This window comes from Chrysochloris asiatica, unplaced genomic scaffold (assembly GCF_000296735.1).
Source record: "Chrysochloris asiatica unplaced genomic scaffold, ChrAsi1.0 scaffold00267, whole genome shotgun sequence".
Classification (NCBI taxonomy): Eukaryota; Metazoa; Chordata; class Mammalia; order Afrosoricida; family Chrysochloridae; genus Chrysochloris; species Chrysochloris asiatica.
Genome location: NW_006408785.1, coordinates 2,041,615 through 2,068,415, shown reverse-complemented (window position 1 = coordinate 2,068,415; position 26,801 = coordinate 2,041,615). Strand labels below are relative to the sequence as shown.

Sequence of the window (26,801 nt, the reverse complement as noted above, 5' to 3'; positions counted from 1 at the left end):
ACCCTTTTTCTGTAAAGGGCCTAATAATGAATGTTTTAGAGTTTCAAGGCCAGTGAATTGTTTTTACAACATTGAAAGCTATCAGTAACAGCTATTTACAAAATAGGTGATGGGCTAGGTTAGCTCCTATTCTCAGTCTCTCACTGAGATCTGCATATACCCTCATGCTCACACCCTTGTCCTCCTGGGCAAATTCCTATGAAGATATTATCAGCATAGAAGATGTTTTAAAAAGGAATGGAGAAAATCTGATACTTGACAAGTCATAAGATAACAGATATTTGAGAGCTCTAAACACATTTTGATTGTATTACACTGTGAATTTTTTAAAATTCTATGTTGGGAAACAAGCATGATATGTATAGCATGTATTTTTAGCTCAGGTACACTAAAAAAGTAAAGAACATGTAACTTTGATTAGAATGAGGCTATTATGTCTGTTCAACTTCTCTGGTTTACCACTGCCCTTTCTTTTGTGGAGTATCTTTAGGTGGTTTTCGTTTTGTTTTGTTTTGTTTTGTTTTTGCCTGACTTTTATTTTTCTCTCTTATTTAAGTTATTTTGTTATGTGATTACGAGAATAAAATCCTGGTACAAAAATAATCTAGTATTAATTCCTTGTTGGCAGAGTTTCCATACCTAGGAGAGTCCCAGCTGTGATTTATTTTTGGCTTACCTTAACTAGATTGGGAGTTAGGAGACCTGACAAAGCCCTTTACTCGGTGTTGTTTTCAGTTTCTGCCTCTGTTCTTTTGCACGTTATTTGCTTTTAAAAGGATAATGACAGAAGGTTATGTTGCAGGTTTAAAAAATGTATGATTTTACTTCTGAATTTTTATAACTTAAAACAAAAACATCCATTATTAGGTAGTACATACAACACCTGTATTCAGTTGTTTTTGTTAAGTGCTGTTGAGTCAGCTCCGATTCATAGTGACCCTGTACAGGGATTCCGAGGCTTTAAATCTTTAAGGGAGCACAAAGCCTCCTGTTTCTCTCGTAGAAAGGCTGGTGAGCTCGAACTGTGGACATTGTGGTTTCTTGTCCAGTGCTTATCATATGGAGCCCCGCTGCATAGGGTTGGCTCAATTGTTCTTCAGTGGTTGAGCCAGTCTAACTCATAGGGACCCTGCTTAGGGTTTCCAAGGAGAAGCTGGTGAGTTTGAACCACCGACCTTTCCACTCAAACGACCTAGCAGTCCAGTGCTTATCTTATAGATGAATGAATGAATCAAAATCAATCCTCTAGATACTCCTGTTCCTGGTAGCATTGTTAGTTTCTTTTTATAAATAGTGGTGTCAATAATTTTTGTATTGGCTGAGAAATAGATAATCTCTACTCAAAAGTTCAAGAAATATTTGTTGAGTTGAATTAAAAGCCCACAAAGATAATGTTGGAAATATTCACACAGGACATACAGATTTACTGATTAAGCACATTAAAAATGGAGCAAATTGTTATTTCCTGAAGCTAAGGCAAGTTGATAACGCTGAAGACTGGCAATAGAGTTGAGCCTGAGGGAGATGGGGTGAAGTCACCTCCCACCAGAACAGTTTGCCTACTTTCGGGTCATGCTGCTACAGCCATGACTAAGAAGAGTTGGCTGTTTGTTCTGTCTTTGATTCTCACATTGACAAATTCCAGGAATATCTGTAGGATTTGTTACTGGAAGAAAGGCAAGATCCTCTATAAATCACTTTGCAAAGATAGTCATCTCTGTGGTTTTCTGAAAAGAGTTATATGAAAACCTGGTATAGCTTGATACAGAGCCCTGTTAACAATAGCTCACTTAAAAAAAGTCATCTCCAAAACATTAATTGGGGCCCTAAATGATAAAGGGGTTTCATTTTAAACCTTATTTTGGTATATGCAGTACTCCTCAGTCAAAGTAGATGTTGGGCTGTGTTTAAAACTAATTCAAATAAAGAGTAATTTTCTATGTATATAGTGTTCAGTTTTTGAGAAGTAGCTTTTGCACACGCAAGCATGCATGTATTTTGGGTGGTCATACTTAAAATCCAGCACACACACACACGCACACATACACACAGCTGCATTTATTTTAGTGATTATACATTCATATGAATGCATGTAGTGTGTTTATTTCAAAGTGTATGCATTTCAATAAAAGCAGGTGCAGAGTGAGAGTGTATGGTGTGAGTGTGGAGTACGAAAATACACATGCTAATGCATATGTATAGACGAGGAGCTCTGCAGAGTTAAATCGCACATCACACATTTGTGTGCACTTATTACAGTGTGCAATTGCAACCCCAAGTTGAAAAATTCATGCAAAATATGTACATACAAATCAAAGGTATATGATATGATTAGATAAAGTCATCTTATACTATAAGCGGTATGTTAAAACATTAATAGAATACATAATGCTAATACAAGTCAAGAATTTTTAGTCATTGACAGCTCCAGATAACTTGAAAATCCTGGGTTTGATGTTTTAATTCGAAATCAGAGATTTTTCTTATAATCTTAGCAGTGTCTCCTGAATTAAAATGTAACCCTCTTTTAAGACTCACACAGAACTGTTTTTGTGAGGTTTTCTGAAAATGCATGGTGAAGTTTATGTAATTATTTGTTTTAAGAACATTCTCCTCTCTAAATTGATGGGCATAGATGTTCTTCAGATGCTATTGAAAGATCTCACTTTTAGTACATGCCATTCATTCCGTTATTCCTAGTTGATGTCTTTTTAATGGAAACCTATGGCTAAAAATAATTGCTACAGCTTCTAAGATTTACACTTTTCAGTTCACCTCACTGTAATACTGCTATTTAAAGGCTGTGATAGAATAAAATATATTCTTTGGCACTTTTTTTTTTTTTAACAGAAAAACCCAGAGTTTAACTCTGAACCCATTCTATGGCTTTTTTTTCCCGCCCCCTCCTCTTGTCTTTGGCACACTTTATTTTCCAGTAAAATGAAGAATGAAGATGGATTCTTCAAAACTGATAACAGTAATGGACCATCATGTAATGTTTTATTGAATTTGAGTTCTGTAAATTATGTGGTGGAGAGAAATTTGCCTGCTTAAGTATAACAGAAATTGGCTACTGTGTTCCTATAATTCTTCACAGTGTAATTTAAGAAAAGTCCACTATCCATATCAATATTGAATAAAAGGTAAAAAAAGGTGCTATTACCCATCGTGACAGCTCTCGTTTCCCCTACCAAATGACAAAGATAAATGTGTCTGCTTATAACTTACTTGGCATGAGTCCACTGTAGTAGGTGGAGTTTGAAAATAGTCTTTCACCTGGACATGTGATTAAAAATTCACCAAACAACAGAGGCAGGTAGCCTTGAAGGATATTTTATGTATTTTCTTTTTAGAGGGGAGGTTTCATCAAATCGTATTTTCCTTCTGAGAACTTTGAAGTTCCATGAAGCTGATAAAATCTATTTGAATCAGTGATTATGTTCAAAGAGGAGACAAACGGGAGGCCAGACAGGCTTTTTGTTCAGATTGGCAGTCTCTTTCACTTATCTGCTGTTTTTAAAGAATTCATAATTAGCTTTTGGAAGTACTGATAATATTTATTGAAGGCTTTTCTTTCTTTCTTTTACAATTACTAATGAATTTTACTTGTAATAACTTGTAAGCTTTTCTTCTTGGAATGCAAAAAAAAAAAAGGTTTAGGAATTCATTAGTAAATTTCTTTAATTGAAGAAAAAAGTATAATTCTCACTTCACCACTGTGTAGTTGCAATGCAAAGCAATTTTACGTTTTCATACATAGAGAATCCATCTAATTATTTGTAAGATGTGAAATTCCAATGAATGCAGCTATTCATGTCCAATGAAATTATTATGGTGATGTCCTGGTAACTCCCTATGTAAAATACAAGTGATCAAGTTCATCTTTGCAGAAGCAAGAGTGACTATAGCCATGTTGTCTTGTTAAATACTGTCGAGTTGTTTCCAACTCATAGCAACCCTGTATAGGGTTTCCAAAGAGTGACTGGTGAATTTGAACTGCCAACCTTGTGGTTAGTCATCCAATGCTTATCCTAGAGTGTCCCACTAGGACTCCAAATCAGTCACGGTTGTTGGTAGTGGTTTTATGCCACCCAGTCAGTTCCCGCTCTTAGTGACCTTGTGTAGGGTTTCTGATGCTTTAAATCTTTGCAGGAACAGAAAGTCTTGTCCTTCTCCCATGGAATGGCTGATAGATTTGAATCACTGACCTTGAGGTTAGCACCCCAACTCATAACCCACTGTGCTACAAGGGCAACAATATTGATTATATGTTATAATCATAATATTTCAGCATGTTCTAGGAGATGGCAAGTAAGGTATATGAGGTCCTTGAAATACTATTTTTCAGCAAAAAAAATAAAGACTTTAATGGTAAAGGTCCTTCTTAATATCTGCCCATGGAGGATTACAACAAAGAGTTGAACCTAACTTGACAAGTCTACCCTATATTTTCAACAATGGAGAATGGAAAACAGGCCACAACTATCTTGAATCCATAGATAAAGCTATTCCAGTAACAGTGGACTACATAGGACTGAAATACACATTCCCATATTTGAGTTCTGATAATAAACATTTTTCATACAGAATTATTCTAAAGAGATAAATATTTTTTTTAATTAACACACTAATCAAATACTTCCTAACAATATTTTCAAGCATTTCCACCAGGGGGCACTCCCCTCATTGGAAGCTGGGCCAAAAAAAAAAAAACAAAAAACCCCCAAAGGTTTCTAAAACACCTGAGACTGTCTACACTGGCTGCTTTAAGCAGTTCTAGAATATTCAAGAGCTTGAAATATTATTTCAGAACTTCAACATATTCAAGGCAGAAAAACTGCAGTTGATGCATTAAAATAATTCATTTTAAATAGAAATAAAATGCTTTGTCCCTAAAACACTTGTATGCTCAAACAGAAAGTCATGCCAACATTAAAATATGGCTAGAGAGTTTGCTAAATTCTCTGCAGGATGACATGCTGTCTTCTATTTTAATCCATGCAGTGGTGACGTAGTCTCATGTTAGCAATTGCGACTTCAGTGAGAATATCTGTATGAATTATTTCATGTATTTGCTTTTCCTCACTATAGTTCTCTGCTGTATCAAGCAACCTTTTTAATAGAAATATAGGATCTATTACTTCGTTATTTAAAATTTGTGAATGTCTAATTTCACATTTCCCAAATACTGTAATGCTCCATATTGGATCTTTGAACAATTAGCATAGATAAATATCTCACAGAATGCCCCGTAATTTTTCTTTGAAGTTCTATGCTGAGTACTGATGATTACCAAAAGTTTATTCATTGGTAGCATATTTTGTTCCTAAGTTTTGATCATTAGTTTTCAGTATTTTCTTGCTTCTTGTGGGTGGTGTGAATACCTTTAGTGTTAATACATGTAGTAACTACTTATCAAACACTTATATGGTAGACATTGTGCTAGGATGACAAAAATGAATGTTAGGTTATTTTACTCAAAAAAATTGTATTAATAACAAAGGAGCCCTGGTGGCACAATGAGTAAATGCTTAGCTGCTAACCCGAAGGATGGAACTCACCAGTCATTTGGTGGGATAAAAGTCATAATTTGCTACCATAAAGATTCTTGTTGATTGCCTTTGAGTCTGTTCCAACTCATAGCGACCCTGTATAGGGTTTTATAAGAATGACTGATGAGTTTGAACCGCCGATTTTGTGGTTAGCAGTTAAGTGCTTATACTCTGGTACCACACTGTCATAAAGATTACAGCCTAAGAAATCCCATGTGGCAGTTCTTTTCTGCTCTATGGTGCCGCTATGGGTTGGGATTGACTTGTAGGTACATAATAATGATATATTTTTAACATACTGTGGATAATGTGTGTTTGCCTGTCTGTTTCTGTGTAGTTGGTATATTTTGCTTTGCCGTGCACATTTTAAAATACATTTTTAATACACTTTGGAGGTGAAGGATTTTTACCTATCTTGGAATTATTTTTGAGATCTTTACTTTTTGGTTTTAATAAAGGACGTCAAAAACAGTCAACCTAGTTAGTTGGCATTGTGCAAATTAAATAGCTGGGTGATTGTGTGCTTGAATTTTAGTTAAATTGCCTGAATGTTTTGCACTTGTGTAAACGCAACTGCAGCATCACTTTGTCAGTATTACAAATGGAAGGCCTTGTGCCTTTTCATTCTTTAGTCATATCTCTTCCTGATGAAACTGAAAGTTGAGGTCGTTTCCAGATTTTTGGTTTCAGTTTGTTGTTAGTGCGGTCAAGTCGGTTCCGACTCTTAGCGTGTACTGAGTGAAAAACTTTAAAATTGAATCTTAAGTTCCATGAGCCTATTGGAGGTTCTTGTTAAAATACCAGCCTATAATTATGTTTAAGGAGTTCTGGTGGTGTAAAAATTAAGCACTTAAACCTTCTAACCGAAAGGTTGGCAGTTCAGGCTCACTCAGCGGTTCCATGGGAAACAGACCTGGCAGTCTGCTTCAGTAAAAGATTACAACCATGAAAACGCTGTAACACAGTTCTACTTTGTCATATGGGGTTGCTATGAGTCAGAACCCCACTCAGTAGCACCCTCAAACTAGCAATAACAATTTGTTTTTAAAATGGATGATGATTTTATACTGTATGTACCCAACTGTGATATATAGCACAGTCCTACTTACAGTCATCTGCAGGAATCTGTGTGGTGTCCTTTAAATGGAAAGACACACTTGGTGTCCTTGCCTTTAGCACCGTGAAAACTGTGAGACCTGCAACTCAATAGGACTACCTTGTTTTTCCAGGCCTCACAAGTTTTCCACCTTTGGTGGGGTGCAGGCTTACCATTTTCCTATCGTTTTGATGTAAAATATCTGCGTTTTTCTTCAGTGACAGGTTTCCACCTTACACAGGTTGTGGCTTTTGCAGGTTTTACTGTAATTTAATATTAAGGAATAACTTAAAATATTATTTGTGAAAAAACTGCTTTAATCTCTGGTGACATTTTATAGTAGTTGTCTTTGTAAAAATGGGTTATAATTCATTTGTTTTCTTTGGAAGTTCTACATCTCTAGAAAAGGCTTTGTATCTTTACATATTAGACTATTGCCATTCCACTGTCTTTGTCTAGCAAGCTTGAGAAATACACACTTCAATGCTGTTGTATTATGAGGATTTCATTTATTCTTAACATCCCTCGATCGCCTCTCTGTGAAAGATTTCATGGCAAGTTAAGCTACTCAAAGGAAGGAGACCAATTAGGCAGTTTCAGTTTATGTTATATGTAAAGCAGATGCTTAATAAAATTAAGAATACAATTGAGGCTCTCTTCTCTACTACTTCAGTTGTAACTAATATATTCCTATGCAGAATTAATGCCTCTGACTGTTCATTTTCTAAACAGAGTAGAAAAGAAAAGGGAAGAATCACTGATGGCTTCGCAAAGCCCTGGAGCAGGCTTACCCTGTGCATTTCTTTTCCTGCAGGGCTTGCTTTCAGAAATCCTCAGAAAGGAAGAGGACCCCAAAACTGCATCCCAGTCTTTGCTGGTAAATCTTCGGGCCATGCAGAACTTCCTACAGTTACCAGAAGCTGAAAGAGACCGAATTTACCAGGACGAAAGGGAAAGGAGCCTGAATGCTGCCTCCGCTATGGGTCCTGCCCCCCTGATAAGCACACCTCCCAGCCGCCCTCCACAGGTGACGTGGCCCTTTCCACCTTGCTCTTCATTGGCCCTTCTTTTTTATCTTTTTTGCTTGTTTTATGCTTGAGGAAGAATCTCAGCTATAGATGGATGGATAGATTGTTGTATATGTAGGTTTTTTAAAATTATAATTCCATGGAATTGCTTGAGGAGAATTTGATCCCAAGTTGCTAATTCTGATATGAAGATAATAAGCTACTAATTAGAGAAAGGGAATAAAATTGCTTGCGCTTCTTCATTGTATGGTTTCTTTGGGTAGTGGAAGTAATCGTTGAATGAGTTAATAACTACTGTTATCAATGAGCACTGTAGCTCTATAGGATAAGCACTGGACTGCTAACCACAAGATAAAAAGTTTGAGCCCATAATGTGCTCTCTTAGGAGAAAGATGAGTCTAGCTGCTCAGCAACAACAACAACAACATTTGATAAAGATTTACAGCCTCAGAATCCCTATACAGGGTCACTAGGAGTCAGAACCGATTTAATGGCACTTAACAACAACAACCGTTATGAAGTAAAGGAATATTTAAAACCAAATAGGAGAAAAAGTAAAGTCAATTTTATCCCTACTAGTTTAGAACTGTCATTTGAATAGTAAATAAATTAAAAAAAAATAAGTAATTTCATTTGTATTTATGCTTTCCAATACGAACTGCAGCTGGTACCAATTACACATCATCTCGTTTGTAATCTTTCATAATTAAGTTTAATACAATCCTTGAAGGCAGTTTTAAATAGGCCTGATAAGGAATTCTGTCCATATTCCCAGAAATAGGCACCTACTCTATTTTTCCAGATTTTTGCACTTTTTAGAAAGAAGAAAAATCACCTTCCAGGTAACTTTGTATTTGTAACCTATATTATTATTATTTTCTAGTCAACATTTAAAATGTAGTCTGAAGACAGTTATGAGAATTCAAGAAATTACTTTTCAGCGGATACTATTTGATAATGGTTAGGCTCAAAATCCATGTACAAATGTGATTTTTATACATTTAAGTTGTGACATGCACCACTCTTAAAATTAAAATCAGTTATAATTGGATCGGGGTCCTGGTGTGAAGCTGTAGGGTAAGCACTGGACTGTCAACCGCAAGGCTATCGATGAAATAAACCCTATACAGGGCTGCTATGAGTTAGAACTACTCAATGTCACTTAACAGCAGCAACAGAAAACTTGGATAAATATGCAATATAGACTACAAATTCAAAATACAGTATCCATATAATGGTGTCGTCATAAAATGGTTTTGATGTTAATTTCCTTTATCAGTAGTAAAAAAACATCCTACGTTTCCAAGTGTGGCAACACAAAAAAAGAAGTCATTCAACACTAAAGAAAAAGTGGTTACAGATGCTGCATAAATAAGGAATAGAAAAAAACATTCAGCTACTTGCTGAGGACCTTAAACTGCTTATTATACTGTTCTGAAAACATTTTTAAAAGATTTTTAAAGCAATGTCACAACAATTAATCTTAACTTTTATTTAATCAAAATTGTTCAGGTCTTAATGCCTACAGGATCTGATAAGGAAATCATTGCTGTAATTGTGAATAAGAAAGTGATGTTTCTCTAGCAGAAAGGAATAGTTGTGATATACATTCATAGTCACATACCTACACAAAAAAATTCTTGAGTTTGATCTGTAAAATATCTCTGAAGATAAAAATGTGAGGCACTTGTACATGTATGTTTGTGTGTGTGCATATAAATATCCAAACCAAACCTGTTGCTGCCCATTTGATTCTGAGACATAAAGAGTAGATCAGCCCCATAGGAGTTCGAAGTTCATAATGTTTACTGAAGCAGACTGCCACACCTTTCTCCTGCAGAGCAGGTAGGGGGTTCAAGCCACCAACCTTTCAGTTAGCCCATCACTTAACAACTATGCCACCATGGAGCTTTATACACACACACACATACACATGTATTTATGTCATGAGTTGAACTATTGTTGTTATGTGCCGTGGAGTCGGTTCCAACTCATAGCGACCCTGTTCAGAGTTTCCGAGGCTGTCCATCTTTACAGGAGCAGAAAGCCTCATCTTTCTCATGCAGAGCAGCTGGTAGTTTCGAACTACTGACCTTGTGGTATATACCCCCCCCTAAAGTAATTGATAACTTGATAGGCTCATGATTCTCAGTGGTTTGGGATGTAATCATCCCTTATGTTGTGATCGGGTATGATCAGCCAGTCAATTGTGAGGGGATTAGGGTGGGATGCAACACCTTTACTTAGGTCATAGCCTTGATCTGCTCCACTGTAGGGGAGTTTCTGTGAGTATGGCCAGCATCACCTTTTATCTTAAAAAAGATTAAAAAGAGAGAAGCCAGCAGAGATGAATTTACCTCAGTACCACTAAGAAAGAATCAGAAGTGGAGCACATCCTTTGGGCCCGAGTTTCCTGAATTGACACCACTTAGACTCTGGAGGATGCCAAGACATATGGAGATCTGTAAGGAGTATTGGGCCCACAGATACAGAAAGGAGACAAGGACCTTCTCCCAGAACTGATAGAGAAAGAAAGCCTTCCCCTAGAGCTTATAGCCTGAATTCAGATTTCTGGCTTCCTAAATTGTGAGAGAATAAAAGTCAGTTAAAGCATGTGGTGTTTCTGTTATAGCAGCACTAGATAACTAAGATAGACTTTGATTCCTCCACAAGAGTGGTGGTGGTGGTGGTTATGTGCCGTTGGGTCGATTCCGACTCATCACGATCCTATGTAAGGTTCCCAAGGCTGTAAATCTTTATGGGAGCAGAAAGCTTCATCTTTCTCCCGTGGAACAGTTGGTAGTTTCAAACTGCTGAGCTTTCAGCTTGCAGCCCGATTCGTAACCACTATACTACCAGAGCTCCGGGACCTGATAACTGAAATGTGGAAGTGGTTTTGGAATTGAGTAATGGGTAGAGGCAGGAAGCGTTTTAAGGTACCTAATAATAGGCTTCAATAATATAACTCTAGATTGCCTTGAAGAGACTGTAGGTAGAATTATGGCCATCAGAAAAAAATTCTGGTGAGTACTCAGAAGGAAGCGAAGTACTGTAATACCAGCAACGGCACAGATGGTGAGAAGCAGCAGCAGATGAACTGTGCAGCAGAACCTGGAGGCTGCATGGAGGCTGACCCCAGTAGATAGAGAGAGCTGAGTGCCTTCGGGCAGGAAAATTCCAGACACAGAAAGAAACCCTTCTCTTAGAGGTGACGTTCTGAATTAAAACTTCTAGCTTCCTAAACTGACTAAATATCTGCTTGTGAAAGCTTGTGGTATCTCTGTAGTATCTCTGTTTATACATACATACATATATATATATATATATATATAACCTAGTGCTGCTTTTAACAGATATTTATATGTCTGACTTTTATAAGAATGATTCAATTTTAAAAAAGCAACAAAAGAGAACAAAGAAGATGGTGGAAAGGGTAGACATGCAGTAATTCCTTTAGCAACAACACAGAATACCGGACCAAGCAGCCTCACAGGCTGGTCCCAGAACTCTGAACCACATATAAATGACTATTTAGAAGGTTGGAAGGCTTACAGCTAGGGGAATTTGTAGCAGAAGCAAGCAATCCATTGCTTTCTAATCCAACATGCTCAGCTGCTCTCCAAGCCGGCATCATGGGTGAGACCGAACAAGGGAAGGATCAGAGCAGCCACGGACACCTGACAGAACTGTGGAGATAAAGGTGTGGACATTCTTTTTTGTGTGTCATTGGTTTGTCATTGGCTGTGCACCTCCATTTTGGTGACTAGAGGGGGTGCCTGAGCGAGTGGACACTCCACCTCCCCACCTGGAGGGTTCACTACACATGTGCAGAGATCTCCACAAAATTTAAAGTGACAATTTCCACTTAAAACCAAATGGCAGTGCAAAACGGCCACAGCCGGCCCTGAACTGTTCAGCACTAGGAAAAAGGCCTGAACAGGAATTATGGAGTGGGACAGGCAGACTAAAAGGGAAATAGGTTGAAAATTAAACCCTGAGTTACATCATAGTGACCAACGGTGACATCTTGAAATTTCTTAGGAGGAGTGAAAAGGGAAGCCCGTTTCCTGATCACATCTACCTGGAGGCAATCAGAAAGCATAAAAAATACCAAAATAAACACCCATCTAAGTATTAAGGCCACAGCTAATCCCTGAATATGCCTGAAAAACAGAAGCAGATGACTATGTCAGCACATGTCCAGAAACGAGATAAAGTGACTGAGACAAATGAGCTGGAAGTAGACCTACACTCCATACTGGAAGGAGGGCAGGCTTTGGAAATGCCTGAGAAGGAATTCAGAAAAATGATTATAAAATGTATCAAAACACTATACAATGGAGTTGAGAGAAATAAGGAAGAAGTCAGGAAAGTGCTACAGGAACAATCAAATAAGATATACAGCATTGGAAACAATTCAAAACCTACAGAAAGAGGTCCAAACAATTAATAATAGAATAGCAGAAATGGATGATACACTGAAAGGGCAAAGGAGTAGAATTGAAGAGATAGAAGCCAGAACTAGTGAGCTAAAAGATAAATCTCTCAACACTACTAAGATAGAAAAGCAAACACAAAAGAGGATTTTAAAAAATCTGAAGAAAGCTTAAGATTCACATTGGACAACATGAAGAGGATATAACTTACGAAGTATCAGCATTTTAGAACAGGAAGAATCACACAAGTCCATAGAAGAGATAGTTGAAGAGTTTCTAAAAGAAAATTTTCCTAACATCCTGAAAAGCGTAAGGATAAGCATTCAAGAAGTTCAACGAACCCCAAGAAGGATAGACCCTAAAAGACAATCACCAAGACATATTTTATAATCAGGCACTCCAAAATCAGAGATAAGGACAAAATCCAGAAAGCAGCTAGGGAAAAGAGACGTATAACATACAAAGGTAAGCAAATCAGATAAAGCTCGGATCTCTCAACAGAAACCATGCAGGCAAGAAGGCAATGGGGAGACATATATAAAACCCTGAAAGAAAACAAAACAAAACTGCGAACCAATAATCCTGTTCCCAGCAAAGCTTTCAATCAAATACAATGGTGTAATCAAAACATTCCTAGATAAACAGATGTTAAGGGACTTTGCCAAAGTCAATTCTGCAATGAAAAACATCCTGAAGGAGGTTCTGTGGACTGAGAACCAACAAGAACAGACAACAACCAGAAAATGATGTACATGGCAGCATCACCCTGAACTCAGTCGACAAATGGAAGCATCAAGAACAGAATAAAATGATAAGAACAGAGGATCTGGGAGGTCAGTCTGTGATCAAAACAATTATGATGTGAAAGTAGGTAAACACAGAGGAACAGAGATCCAGGTGGTGAGAAGGTCAGGTAGATTACAGGATAAAATAGACTTTCTTAAATGGAGGGAAGAGTTAATGGAATATAAGGTAACTGCAATGGTGGGGTTGAGGTGGGCGGTTTAGTTCAGTTATTGAGGAAGGCAGTACAAGAAGGGGGAGGAGGTGGAAGAACTGAGACAGGTTTGCATGGCCTAAGTGGGCCAGAGGTAAATAGTGATGCATGCTCAAGCTTAAAACAACAAGGCTCTGTGGGAGGGATCTAGGCATAGTTTGAAGAGGGGAAATAATACTAACATGCTTGACTGTCTTATGAATATTGGTTCCTTAGCCTACTATTGTAAAATAGACACTTGAGTGGGACAGAAAGGAATGTTGGGAAACATGATTATAGAAAACTTGTAAGCTCTATCTTCAGCCTATAACTGATTGGAATACTTCAAAGGGGTTCTAGAACTTGCCCAGTGAAATAGGCCTCTTGCAGAGCCTTTGCAGAGCATAGGACCTAGGTGGAATCCTGAGTCCCATCCAGAACCTTCTGAGGTGGGACATTCCCACTAGAAAGGACAAGCAGACCAGCCTGGAACAACTAGAGTGACAGAAGATGCATCTTCAAAGAAAGAGCATCAGGAAAAAAACAAAACAAAAATGTTAGCATGACTGGCTACTACAAGAATAAGCAAGCTGTTCATCAGGAAGCCCTGAAGGCAAGCAATCCAGTTCCTTCAGGACAAACTCCCCTATAAGAGAAACTCAAAGGGAACACATGAACAGGCATGTAAGCTTGCTGGTGACCACATTGGTCTACTGGTAAGTGGAACAGGGGGAAAGGCAGCAATGAACAAATGGGCTGAGTTCAACTCCAATCTATTGACTCCCGTTGACCTGGAGATGAGAGAGAGAGGAGGAAGGGCTAGTTGGTTGAAAGTGTGGTGAGACCTGGGGACACCTGAGCCCATAGCCAAGGACATAGCCACAGAGGGCTAGAGCTGATAGGAAGTGAGGGGTATGCACAAGAACACCCAAACTTGCAGACAGTTCCCATTTGACCTAGCCTCAGTGGCTTGATATTCAGAACTTGACTAGAGGGAGATTAAAAAAAAAAATTTCCCATTAATAAAAGAAACAAGGGTAAATGGCTACAATTTGATGAACTTGACCTACACTCATGGAGGTAGTAACTCTAAACCAACAGAAAGGGAAGGAGTCTTCACATCAAGTATCAATGCTGTCACCTCTGTACACAGGGTAGCTAGAGACGGGCAACTTAGACATTGGCTACCTAAAATGAGGGGGCGATAAAGGCATGAAGTGACTGGCTTACAAGGTTTCAAGAGGGAGTTTAAGAGTGTGTGGGGGAAGAAAGAGTCCCCACTGAGTAGTTTTTATCTTGCGTAGATGGGTCTGGTGAAAAGAGATGGGGATAAGATTCTTATGATTCAGTATTGAGTAATTGTTATCATGACTAATTGTGAATGTCACAATTGTACAGGTAGAAGTTTTGTAACAAAAACAGGGGAGTGGTTAATCTTAACAGTCCAGAAACAGGACCCTAGGAACATCAAGGGAGAAGAGCACAAGCAGAATGTGGAACCTTATGCAAAGAAGCAGCGACACCAGAGACAGAGGCAGAGATGGGTACATGGAGAGCGGGGGAGAGGCTGAGGACTCTAGATTCATGGGAAGAGAGGGACTAAGAACTGGTGGTCAGGAGGCAGACTTGGAGAATGTGTCCTTTGGTGTGGTATAAATTATTATGTAATTTTGAGTGTTTGTGTTTTGTTTTTTTTTTAAAGAGTTAAAGTAAATGGAGAGGAATACTGTTAAGTGATGGTACTTGGAGGGGATTATAGTCATTGTTATGAAACAAGGTGTATGATTTGTTGAATATAAAACTGATGATCTTCCCCTGTGGACTTTCACTCAATCCACAATAAAAACCTTAAAAAAGAAAGAAAACAAATTCAACTTTGAATTTGGTTTAACACTAAGTTTGCATTGCCGGTAGATTAGAGTTAATATACCATCACTAGGTAACTTTTTTCGCTATAGTCATTACTAAAGGGCCTCTGGGCAGAGAGTTATTTTACTCATTACTTAATCTGCAATACTGACAAAATAATGGCTTACTTTAGACCAATATAAACTTCACCATTGAACTTTTTTCTTTTTAAAAAAATGTATTCAAGTGCTTGACTTAGTAGTTTTTTAGTATAGCTTTTGTTTCCTAACTTTCCCAAGATTTTAATGCTTTATTTGTTCTTCAGATGTGATTCTGTTATCTTTACTCATCAATTTTTGTTGAGCCAGATTACTATTCATTCTCATTATTAAGTGATGTTGGTCGTGTGCTGTGGAGTCGGTTCTAACTCATAGCGACCCTGCATAGCGTTTCCGAAACTGTAAATCATTATGGGAGCAGAAAGCCTCATCTTTCTCCCACGGAACTGCTGGTAGTTTCGAACTGCTGACCATGAGGTTAGCAGCCCAACTCGTAACCACTACCAGAGCTCCTTTATTAAGTGATACATCTTCTCATACACCATTAGGTGTTATTGGGTAGTATATATGTATTTAAAGGTTACATTTGTTGATAAATGTATGTAATTTATTTTGGCCTCAATTCTGATTAACTGATTGAACTACACTTCACTGTTCTCAAAAGAGGTTGATATTAAAAACCCTTAGCTGGGGGAGCAACAATGAACATATGTAAGATTTGTAGAAATTCAAAGCGAGACTTGCAAAGATAAAACTGTTTCCATTAATGCAGTATTGCAGGTCATCTAAACAAATTCTAGAATGATTATCAGAGTGAGTGTATAATATTATTTTATTGCTCTAACATAAATCTTTAAAGTATCTTATTTGCCTCATAGAGAATGTCTTTGCATTACTTAACCTTATTTTAATAGAGCTCACTACCAATTTGTTCACATTTTGCCCTTTAATGATGATATAATAAATTATGTCTTAGAAGAAATTCTTAATGTATTAAAAGTATTATCAGTGCAAACAAGTACTGGAGATTTTGGGAAAACGCATTATAGATCAGTAGAATTAGTACTGTTTTGCATCTGAAGAAATCAAATGTTTTAAAATGGAATCCGGTATACCACATGTAAGCCTTTAATATGTTTATGACACATGACTAAACAGAATAACAAAAAAAATGAAGACAACTGAATACAGAAACAAACTGTATAATTTGGTCCTTTGGAAATTTTATCAGTAAGAGAAGAGGTTATGTAATACTGCAAGTTTCATTTCTTCCAAAAAGAAGAAAACTTGAAATTGACTTGTTTTGAGACAAGACTGGCCCCGAACTCTGAATTCTTTGTTAACTACATGTTGCAGGCAGAGGTCCTCACTGGCTCACAGAAGACCCAATTCATCTTTAGATATGAAAGACTGGATTCTCTTGGATCCTCTCCTATGGAGTAACGCCACACACCAAGATGGTTTGCAGTGCCCTCGGGGCATACCAGACCAAGGACCTAATAAACATTTGAGGGAATGGGATTACATGCATCTTCAAGAAGAGACTTCCCTGGTTTTAATGATGCCCTGACTGTAGCTTCTATCCATATCTTACATGGGGAGACTAGATCAGCCTCAGGAGTCATCAAAGCTATGGGCAATCCCCACTCAGGTGGCCATGCATGATCTCCTCCTGAACTCTTTCCCCCAGGGACGACCTTGCCATGTGCTGTGTCTTGTGGCTAGGCTCTGAGCCAGATTTGCTTGCAGAAAATACATTTTCACAAATTAATGTCTCAATGCAAAAAATTAGAATACCTTGCATTTTATAATGATTAACAGTTTTATAAGCACTTTCACATACATGGTGCTGTGGTGGTTGTGTGCCACCGAGTTGGTTCCGACTCATAACAACCCTGTGTAGGGTTTCCGAGGCTAAAAATCTTTACAGGAGCCTAAAGCCTCATCTTTCTCCCATGGAGTGGCCAGTAAATCTGAATTCATTGAATTTTTGTACCAACTTTTTGGTGTGAGAAAAATGAGAACACCAAGTCTGACATTTAGTCAAATTTTTTAAATCTCCTATTTAAGTTGTTTTTTTAAAATGCAAGCCAACTTATTTTAGAGGAATGATCTCTTTGTCATAGAGTATAGGAAACTTTATTGTTAGACTAGCAAGAACAGTATGTGCAAGATCATTATCCTGATGTTGTTGTTAAGTACCATGGAATCGACTCCAGCTTATAATGACCCTGAATAGGGTTTTCCAGACTGTAAGTCTTTGCAGGAGCAGAAAGCCTCATCTTGCTTCCATGAATCAGCTGGTGGACTCAAAATGTTGACCCTGTGATTCATAGTCCAGTGCTTATCCTACATTAAATGCTTGACAAATAATGCGTGTTTTGGAAGGTTTCGTACAATCTGGCATCTCTAGGACTGGAGAAAAACAGCCTGTTCCATTCATTGTTGTCAAGTGCAGTCTCATAGCGATCCTGTGTAGGGTTTCTGAGGGAACAGCTGGTGGGTGTGAATCGCCGACCTTGTGGTTAGCAGTGGTTCAGTGCTTACTCTACAGCGCAACACCAGATCTCCATACATGTAAATATATACCTCCTGGCCTTAGTGGTTTCTTTTCTAGCTATCATACTGAGCTAGGAGCCCTGGTTTGACACTGTGTGTTAATGCGCTCGCTAAACTGCAGGGTTGGTTTGAATCACAAGGTTGGCAGTTCAAGCTCACCAGCAGCTCCTCAGAAACTCCATACAGAGTCGCTATGAGTTGGAACCACTTCACAGCACTTAAGAATAACAACAACATACTGAACACAATTTCCAGATGATTTAACAAGAGAAGGATTTTATTAATAATCACCTTTACATGGTGATTCTCCTTTTCATGGAATAGCTCAGTTTTAAATTGATAATTTCTACCTTAGGAGTGTGCTTGCTCTGGTTTTATTTGTAGGTTCTTGTCTGTCTTTTGTAGCTAAATTAATTTTAAGAATTTCTGAGGGCTTTTGAAAATCTGTAATTATCAACGTAACTTTCAATTAGCTACGTAATTGTTTTTTGCATCTGTAATTCTTGGGTTTCTTCTAAAGAAAAGTGATATTTTGTAACATTGCTTTAGAAAATGTACAAAGTTCATATAGGAAATATATAATTAATATGGTAGATGTCTATCCTATAATTCGGTTCTTCTTAATATCAGATTTAGTTCTAGGCAGGGACTTAATTTAACACTTGACCAAAGTTCTGTGTTTGTTATCCGTCCTTTAATAGCATTGCTTTGAGAGCTCACTGAACAGGCTTCAAAGTACCTTCCATTAATTGCCATTTTGTAAAAGCTCTAGAACTTTTATAAGTCCAGATATGGAAAATCATTCATTTTGTTCCTGTAAATGGGGGAAAAAAGAACCATGGTTCTCAAGACAGTCTCATTGGAGAGTAAAGACTGTTTTTCATCACCAATAAAAATGCCTCAGAACAGCACATTCCCTGCATAACATAACTTAAAAAAAAAAAAAAAAAATTATATGCATATTTTGAAAAATAATGATAAAACTATTAGCTCCTAAAAACTGGACCTTAATAAGCTAAATTTAGCCTCTTTGTATTAAGATTTCTCAACTTTTAAGTATCTACTCAGAGTTAATATGCAGGTTAAATAGATGTTAGAATAATGCCCAGCACAAATAAGCAACTAATAAATGTCAGCCTTTATTATGGTCATGATTATTATTAAAACTATATAAACACCTATGTTGTGTGTAGGTGCTGTGTACTTGTGAGCAGTTCTCTCACCAATCAAGGCCACAGTAGAGTTCACTTTGCTCTTGTCAGCTGCTGTGTTGTTGAGATTCTGACTCATAACACCCTATAGGTTTCTGAGGCTATAAATCTTATTAGGAGCAGATAGCCTTATCTTTGGTGGGTTTGAACTGCTGACCTTGGGGTTAGCAGTCCAGTGCTTATCCTACATCGCCACCAAAACTCCAGAGTCCATTTTATGTAACCTAAAAGTATGATTGGTTGCGTTCTGTAGTCCAGATAGTAGCAAAATAGAGTTTTCGTGGGAAATAAGAGTTCCAATGCACAATTGTCGTGGAATAAAAAGCAGGCCCTAGACTGCACCCTATCCCCATGTTGTTGTTGTTTAGTTCTGTTGAATTGATTCTGACCCATAGCGACCCTGTATAGGGTTTCCAAGGAGCAGCTGATGAGCTTGAACTCCGACCTTGCAGTTCAAATGGTTTTGCAGTCTGGCGCATTAACCCACAGCGCCACACCAGGACTCCAGAAGTAGAACCTCCTGGTCTTAGCTACTTCCCGGTACCTTTGTAATGATGGAGTTGAATGTCCTACCTTGATAAAAGCTATTCGGAAAGCAACTGCATTTATTTTACCTCCTGTGCCATTTGCGGAAAAGAGCTGAAGAGCAGTTTGTTTTGCCTGGAATGAACTACTTTATGAATTTTAATGTGTGATATAATATTAAAAGCTAAACCAGGATTAAAGAAGATTTTTTTTTTTTCTTCTAAGCTAAAATAGTACTTAGTAGAGTGAGGTATAAAAGATTTTTGTTTCCATTTTTACCTGGGGAAAAATTCAGCTTTCATAGTTTTGAAACACTGTCCAAGTCAGTTCCCCTAAAGCAATAGTTTGTGTTTAGGTAAAAATGTGATTCCAGAATTCTAATAGCTTATCTGTGATAAGATGTCTATCTGGTTCAACAAGCTGGGAAAGAAGAGCCTTTCTAAATAGTTTTAAAATGAGTAATACAGATTTTTTTCTTGCTTTATATTTTATAGAAGTTGTGCTCACATTTTTTAATGTTTCGTGCATACTTGCCTTTCACTTTTTGATTGTGCTGGCTACTAAGAAAGAATTATTTGATTTTTTTAGATGATTTTAAATTCTTGCTTTTTGGTTAAAGTTATAATTGCTTTATTTTTTTAAAAAAGTAGACCGAAGACATTTTTCAAAGCAAAATCATAGGGTTGGAACAAATGATTATAGCCCACCTTAAAGATAAATTCTTAAATATAGTTTTTACAAAAGAATGGAAATTATTTTTAAAACATACCATAACACAAAGTTTTCAAAGCCTGCTCTCTTAGATATTGCTAAGCAGAATGCTAGTAAAGTAATGGATTCTTTTCAAGGCACTGGACTTCATGCCTCCATTTCCATACTGTTCAATTTTCAAAGCGATTGAAATGGCTTTTCTTTTCTCTTTCATTTTAGTAGTGAGAAAAATAAGTATTAAAAGGGACCCCATGGGGTAATCAAATCTATCCCTCTGCCTCTAAGCAAGACCACCCCAGAGCAAAGTTGTGAATCTCACCAAAGCAACTTTGTAGGCAATTTATGGTAATGCTTTAACTCTTCTGGCTCCTAAAGTGGTGTTTAGCAGATTATTGTTTCAAAGCCCTGTGTGCCTTCTTAGTGGCCCCCAGTCGTTAATGTACTTGTACTAATGTGAGGGCTCTGGCTAACCAGAGTCACAGAGCTACAGTGCGAACTTGGGGATCTTCTGACTCAGTCTCTTGCTGTTCCCATCCTCATTTCATTGTTTAGGAGAGGCAAATGAGGCCCAGTAAAAGTTTGTTAGTGGTCCAGCCTCTCCTTCCATGTCTTCCCATCAGGCCTGCGGCATTACCATTTCATTGAGTTATTCTTTTAAGTGTTTAAAAGGGTAATGTCATATTGGAAGAATCTAGCTGCCTCCTCGAGATAAGTAAGAGGTGAATTGTTTCACTAACTGGCTAGGTTTAGACGGATTCAGAAGGTGTATTTTAAATGGGACTCACTCCCTGAATGCAGAGAACTGAATCACAAAGTACAACTTCTTCTCTTTATGCCAAATATCATGGTGTGGCAGTGTTAGATCAGCACCGGACTGCGAACCACAAGGTTGGTAGTTCAAACGTACTAGTTGCTCCTTGGAAGTCCCACTAGGTGTCATTAGGTGTCAGAACCAACTTGACAGCACTTAACAACAATCATAAGGCAGAGTGAAAGGAACCTGGAAGACTTGCAGAATTTGTAGGCATGGATGGGGATTGGGGTAATGGCCTTTAGTGTCAATAATCATTTGTTTATCCTAAAGCACAGTTCATTTACTATCATGTTCATATTATGTGTGAAAAATCGTCCAAGATGGTAAGTTTCTAGAGGAACAAAAAGCTGAGTTCTGTAAAGAACACTAAGTAATGAGGTCCTTAATGTATCATTTTACTGGGAAAAGCGTGGTCTTGCGTCAGTTGTAATTTATCATTTTCATCAATTTCCCAGTAAATAAACCGCGTCATAGTACATAAGGAATTCTTCCAGACCAGTTCTTATAATTGTAAAATCAAAATTAAATTTAGAGTTTTAAAGGTTAATAATAATTTTAGTAAATTTTGAAATTAAAATTTGATTTCCCCCCCTAAAGTTTCATTGCATTTCTCTGCTGCTATCTGCTTGTCGTTCTTACAAAAGGTATTGCTATCCATACTGATAGCTCGCTTGGCCTTAGACATTTGAATATACTTGTAAAGGCACTTACTATGTTTTCTTATCTTACAGTAATATTCTGCTAAATATCATGAAACATTTTCTTACTGTCTGGTTCCACAAGTCCAAAGGAAATAGTTATGTACAGGGGTGCCAGGAAAAGATGAAATAATTATACAGAACAGCTTGGACATGCACATGTAAAATGCAACCAGCCTTTATGATAATTAAGCAAGGCACTCTACCTGTTTCATGGATGGATAGAAGATTTAAATATGTAGCTCTGCAAATGGCTTTGTTATGGAAGATTTTTTAAATGAAACATAAGAGGAAAAGGCATAAAAAAGGGTATAAAATTAAAAAGGCCATAGTATGTAATAGCTATTAGTGATGCAATTGTCTGTATTAGGCACAGGGCACTTGATAAAGACACAGCAGCGTGCATTACGACTTTAATTGTGAGTTTCCTTTGTTAGGATTGCAGTGGAAGGTAATTGGGAAACAATTAGTTTAGGGTTTTCAATTCTTTGGAACAATTGGCGTTGTCCAGAAAACTTACTTGATGGCATTATAATTCCTGGTTGTCAGCTGGCGGTTGCTGTCATATTACAGATGCGATCACCTGTAAAAATGTGACTTCCTGATCTTAGGCAGTCTGATCTCGAGGTGGTAGCTAATGGTGAATGACTCCACTGTTGATCACCTTGATCATAAAAGGAGCAGCTATGTCCAGTTTGGATGCTGAGCCTGAAAAGCTTCAAGACAGTTAGGTTAATGAAAACTGACAGTCATGCTCAAAATGTTTTGTAGGTGAAAACAGCTACTATTGCCACTGAGAGGAATGGGAAACCAGAGAACAATACCATGAACATTAATGCTTCCATTTATGATGAGATTCAGCAGGAAATGAAGCGTGCTAAAGTGTCCCAAGCACTGTTTGCAAAGGTTGCGGCAACCAAAAGCCAGGTAAGAGCTTCTATTAGGTATTGAGAATGTTTACCTGCAGTGCTTGTGGAATTTTCATCAAATGAGATGTATATTTTCAATATCACCAAGAGGTCACAGTCTCCAGGATTCTTTGTAGAACTCAAAAACGAAGCAAAAGGTTTAGATTCAGATAAAAGATACTGGTATTGTTTCTTCCAACAGCCATTCACCAGCTCAGCGAAGTCTCCAAAAATCCCTGGGTCCATTAATGGTTGTTTTCACAAAAATATAGTAACGTGTAGGACGTTACTCACTATGACCTATTTTAGTGAAAAAATTACTTGAATTACTATTGTTTTATTAGTATGATGATGACTTTTGAAGCCCATCCTGTATTGGTACAACCGTTATACAGTTTCTTCTGTTCCAACTCAGACGTTTACAACTCAAACTGGCACATGTGCGCAGACAGACACACAACATGCATGCATGGCTTTGCATATGAATGTTTTTTAGCTTTTCTGTAGACATGTACAGGACACATAAATGGAATTGCAATTGAGAAAATTGTCCAAACTGGATACATTAGAAATGCATAGACTCAAATTGGAAAGTTACAAATACCCTTACAAAACAAAAGAAAACTTAAGAAAGACTAGACAGTATGATCTTTTATCAGAATAATTCTCATATATTGATAACATTCATCAAAAGTTGTACCATCTATATATCAGGGATAGTTGTTGTTAGGTTCCGTCGAGTCCATTCCAACTCATAGTGGCCCTGTATAGGGTTTCCAGCAACTGGTGGTGAGCTTGAACTGCCAATGTTGCAGTTCAAACTGACTTTGCAATACAGTGCATTCACTCACAGAGCATTTTTTCTACCAAAATTTATAACATCATTCGCGGCCCATACAAAATTAATTACTTAAAAATTAATCTGCTACATATAGTCAAACATTTGATTAACTTACACCTATGGTGCTGTGGGTTAATGAGCCAGACTGCAAAGCTGTTTGAACTGCAAGTTTGGTGGTTCAAGCTCACCAGCTGTTCCTCGGAAACCCTATACAGGGTCGCTATGGGTTGGAACTGACTCGATGGCACTTAACAACAACAACAACAGCAACTATGTAATGGCTGGAACTGTGGTTGCCCTGGCAGGACCATACCAAATGATTTCGAGGGCCTTATATGGACCGAGCTGCTATCCTCAGGATTAGCAGTTTGAAACTACCAGCTGTTCCGTGGGAGAAAGAGGAGTCTTTCTGCTTCCGTAAAGATTTACAGCCTCGGAAACCCTATACAGGGTCGCTATGAGTCAGAACGTACTTCCCGGCACATAACAACAACAACATACTGAGTCCTGGTGTGGTGCTTCAGGATAATACACTAGACCATAAGGCTGGTGGTTCAAACTCACCACTTACTCCCTGGAAACCCTAGACAGAGTCTCTGTGAGTTGAACTGACTCTGCGGCACTTAACATCAACAAGAACAATGTGATTGATGGAACTCCAGTTGCCTTGACATGACCAGACCTAATGATTTCATGGGCCTATACGGCCAGACGTTCCCCAACCCTGATCTATATGAACCAACAGTTATCTGTAAACTCTTCTTCAAAATCACAAATACTTTCAAAAGCCCAGAAGAATACTAAATGTACACAAAAGTATGTTAACAGTACCAAAGTAAGATTTAGAGGTAATTAAACCCTTGAAGTAAGATTTTTAAAACTTGAAATTTTAAACATATATATGACCATAATTAACATTCCTATATAAAACATCCAGGTTGTTATCAATTTCTGGTAAATATTTATGATACTGTGTTACATTATGCCTTTTCAGTTTATCCTAAATTTTACTCCGTCCACATCAGTTACTGGGAGTTTTGCTTTAGGAAAAGGTTGTTGTTTAAGTTATAAGCTGGATGAAATACTTATGGGATGTCTTGGAAATGTTATATAAAATGATTAAACTCAAGCTGTGGACTGTAAAAATTATAGCTTTATAGGCCACATGCCTATCTACCCTTCAATCACTGTCAAAGTGATAATTTCTACAATAATATGTTTCTTTTATTGTGAGATTCTAAACATCAAGTGCTGTTTAAACATTAAACTGAATTGTTTATGTTAGTGCTGTACTCTGCGTGTCATACATCGGGCCACTGTAATCTCTCATGGAATGTAAAATTCTGTCATGAATCATGGCTTGTATATCGGAAATTACTGTAATTTTGATTGGAAATTACAGGGCTCTTAAAATGTTTCTAATTATGATAGAATGTTTGAGCCGCTTCAAACCTGTGTGCTTCTTCAGATGTCTTCATTTACATGCCAAGACTATGCATTAAGTAGAAATGTCCTGTTCTCATTTTACCCTTCACGTACCCGCCCTGCAGAGTCTTGTTTTGGCTATTTAGTCTAATTGTGATAAGGAACTCATATTTAAATGTATATTATCTTGCCTTTTTTTTACTGATCCTAAATCTTTTTCTCTGACCTGCACAATTAAATTAGCAGGAATAACAGACTATATTCAGACAGGGGCCAAACACTGTCCTCAAAATAGATTAGCAGAGAAACAAAACATGCAATATAGTTATAAGGACTAGCCTTAAAACAAAACCAACAAAAAATGAATAAAACTTTTAGATAAGTATCATTTCATTTCCTGCCCTCTTCCAGTGGACTCAACCTAGCCCCTTCTCCCCATCCCATTAACTCTCTGACTAGCACATAACTCACACGATTAACTGTCCCTTTGCTACCTTAGCTTTCATCCGTTTTATTAAATGATATGCTAGACTGTCTCCCAGGGACTGAGCTCCTGATTTGGGGACTCTTTTAACGGTAGCAGCATTGGTTAATAACGTCTTGTGAGTAAAGGTTTGGGAAGTTGCTCTGGTAGCGTAGTGCTTACTAATGGGCCTACAAACCTCAAGGTCAGCAGTTTGAAACTGCCAGCTGTTCTGCGGGAGAAAGATGCGGCTTTCTGCTTTTGTAAAGATTTACAGACTCAGAACCTGGTATAAGGTTTTGCAGTAAGTCGAAATCAACTCCATGGCACATAACTACCACCACCAAACACCCTTACTCTTTGTCCCTGACCTACACAGTGCTCTGTTAATCTCTGTTTCAGTAATGTCAGGTGGCAACTTCTATGAGTCTGCTCTAATGGCGTTTATCCCAAAGTCCCCAGAGCTCTTGGTTCAGGCAGTACCATTACTGGATGAGAATGAATTTAAGGGGCCAGTTATACCCTGTGGGGGTCAAGTAAAGTGTTAAGTTTCATTCCCTTGGACTAAACTGCTAGTTACAAATAATAATTTACTCCAACTTCCTAGCAGCATATTTCTGTAGCTTTCTCTTAATCAGTTCAGATATTAGTACTCCCCTTTTGACTAACCTATGCACAAAGATTAATGATTACTTTAGAAATAAGACAGTCCCAAACAGTCTGTATCATTAAGAGGGAAAATTGGGTGTAGCAAGCAAAGATAGTTACTTTAAGTTCTGCTTTGCATCTTTTGAGAAGGAAACAGAAAATCTAATCAACAACCACCCCATAAAAAAACCTTAAAACCAGACCGACCTTTCTTGTGATCACAACTGTTAACTTTCGGAATAGTTATTTATGCTTCAGATATCGGTGCCAAGGGTTGTCCGCATGAGACAAAGGTCCCCAAGTTAAAGTACACATGGAGAGGTAAACACCACATTACTTCTATCTCAACCCATTTGCCTCCATCTGTTTTTGTGGCTTGCCTGGATGTCTGTGTTGGCTTTAAATGAACATGCATCACCTCTCTTTTGTGCTAAAGCTCATTTTACATTGTGTGCTTCTTGTTGTTGACACTAAGTACCGTCGAGTCGGTTCCGATTCATAGCAACCCTGTGTACGGTTTCTGAGGAGCAGCTGGTGACCTTGAACTACCGATCTTGCGATTCAAACCGACTTTGCAGTCCAGCTCATTAACCTACAGTGCCACACCAGGATGTTATTACCTACATTTAATTCTTAGAGTAACTCTGTGAACCAGTGTTACTTTCCTCATTTTACACATGCGGGTCCATACAACTAACAACTAGCCAGCCCCAAATTCTCTGCATCTCTCCTACTATTGTAGTATATCTCCTCAGGGTTTCTGAATAATGGGTTCAGTACTGAAGTTATTCCCTGCTGCAGAAAGAGGAATTAGGGATATTGGACTGTTTGATCATAGGTACAGTGAGGACTTTCCTAGGGTCCTTGGAATCTCGGCTTTCTTATGCCTGATATGGGGATAAGCAGGTATGCATCATAGTGGAGAAGGGAAAGGTAGTAATGTTCCATCTGTGTCATTCACCCTATAGGGAAATTATTTGACATTTTTAAAGTCAAGATTCTT

General features: G+C 37.8%; 1 protein-coding gene across 4 annotated transcripts in view; it reads left to right on the top strand.

Annotated features, from left to right (window-relative positions):
• The window catches only part of SATB1 (SATB homeobox 1), a 112,970-nt gene that overhangs the window by 54,018 nt on the left and 32,151 nt on the right, over positions 1-26,801 (top strand). For all 4 annotated transcript variants that reach the window (XM_006874241.1, XM_006874242.1, XM_006874243.1 and 1 more), the window contains 2 exons: positions 7,463-7,675; positions 22,285-22,440. In XM_006874241.1, coding sequence (XP_006874303.1) covers positions 7,463-7,675; positions 22,285-22,440 — 369 coding nt within the window. The remainder of the gene's footprint in view (positions 1-7,462; positions 7,676-22,284; positions 22,441-26,801) is intronic.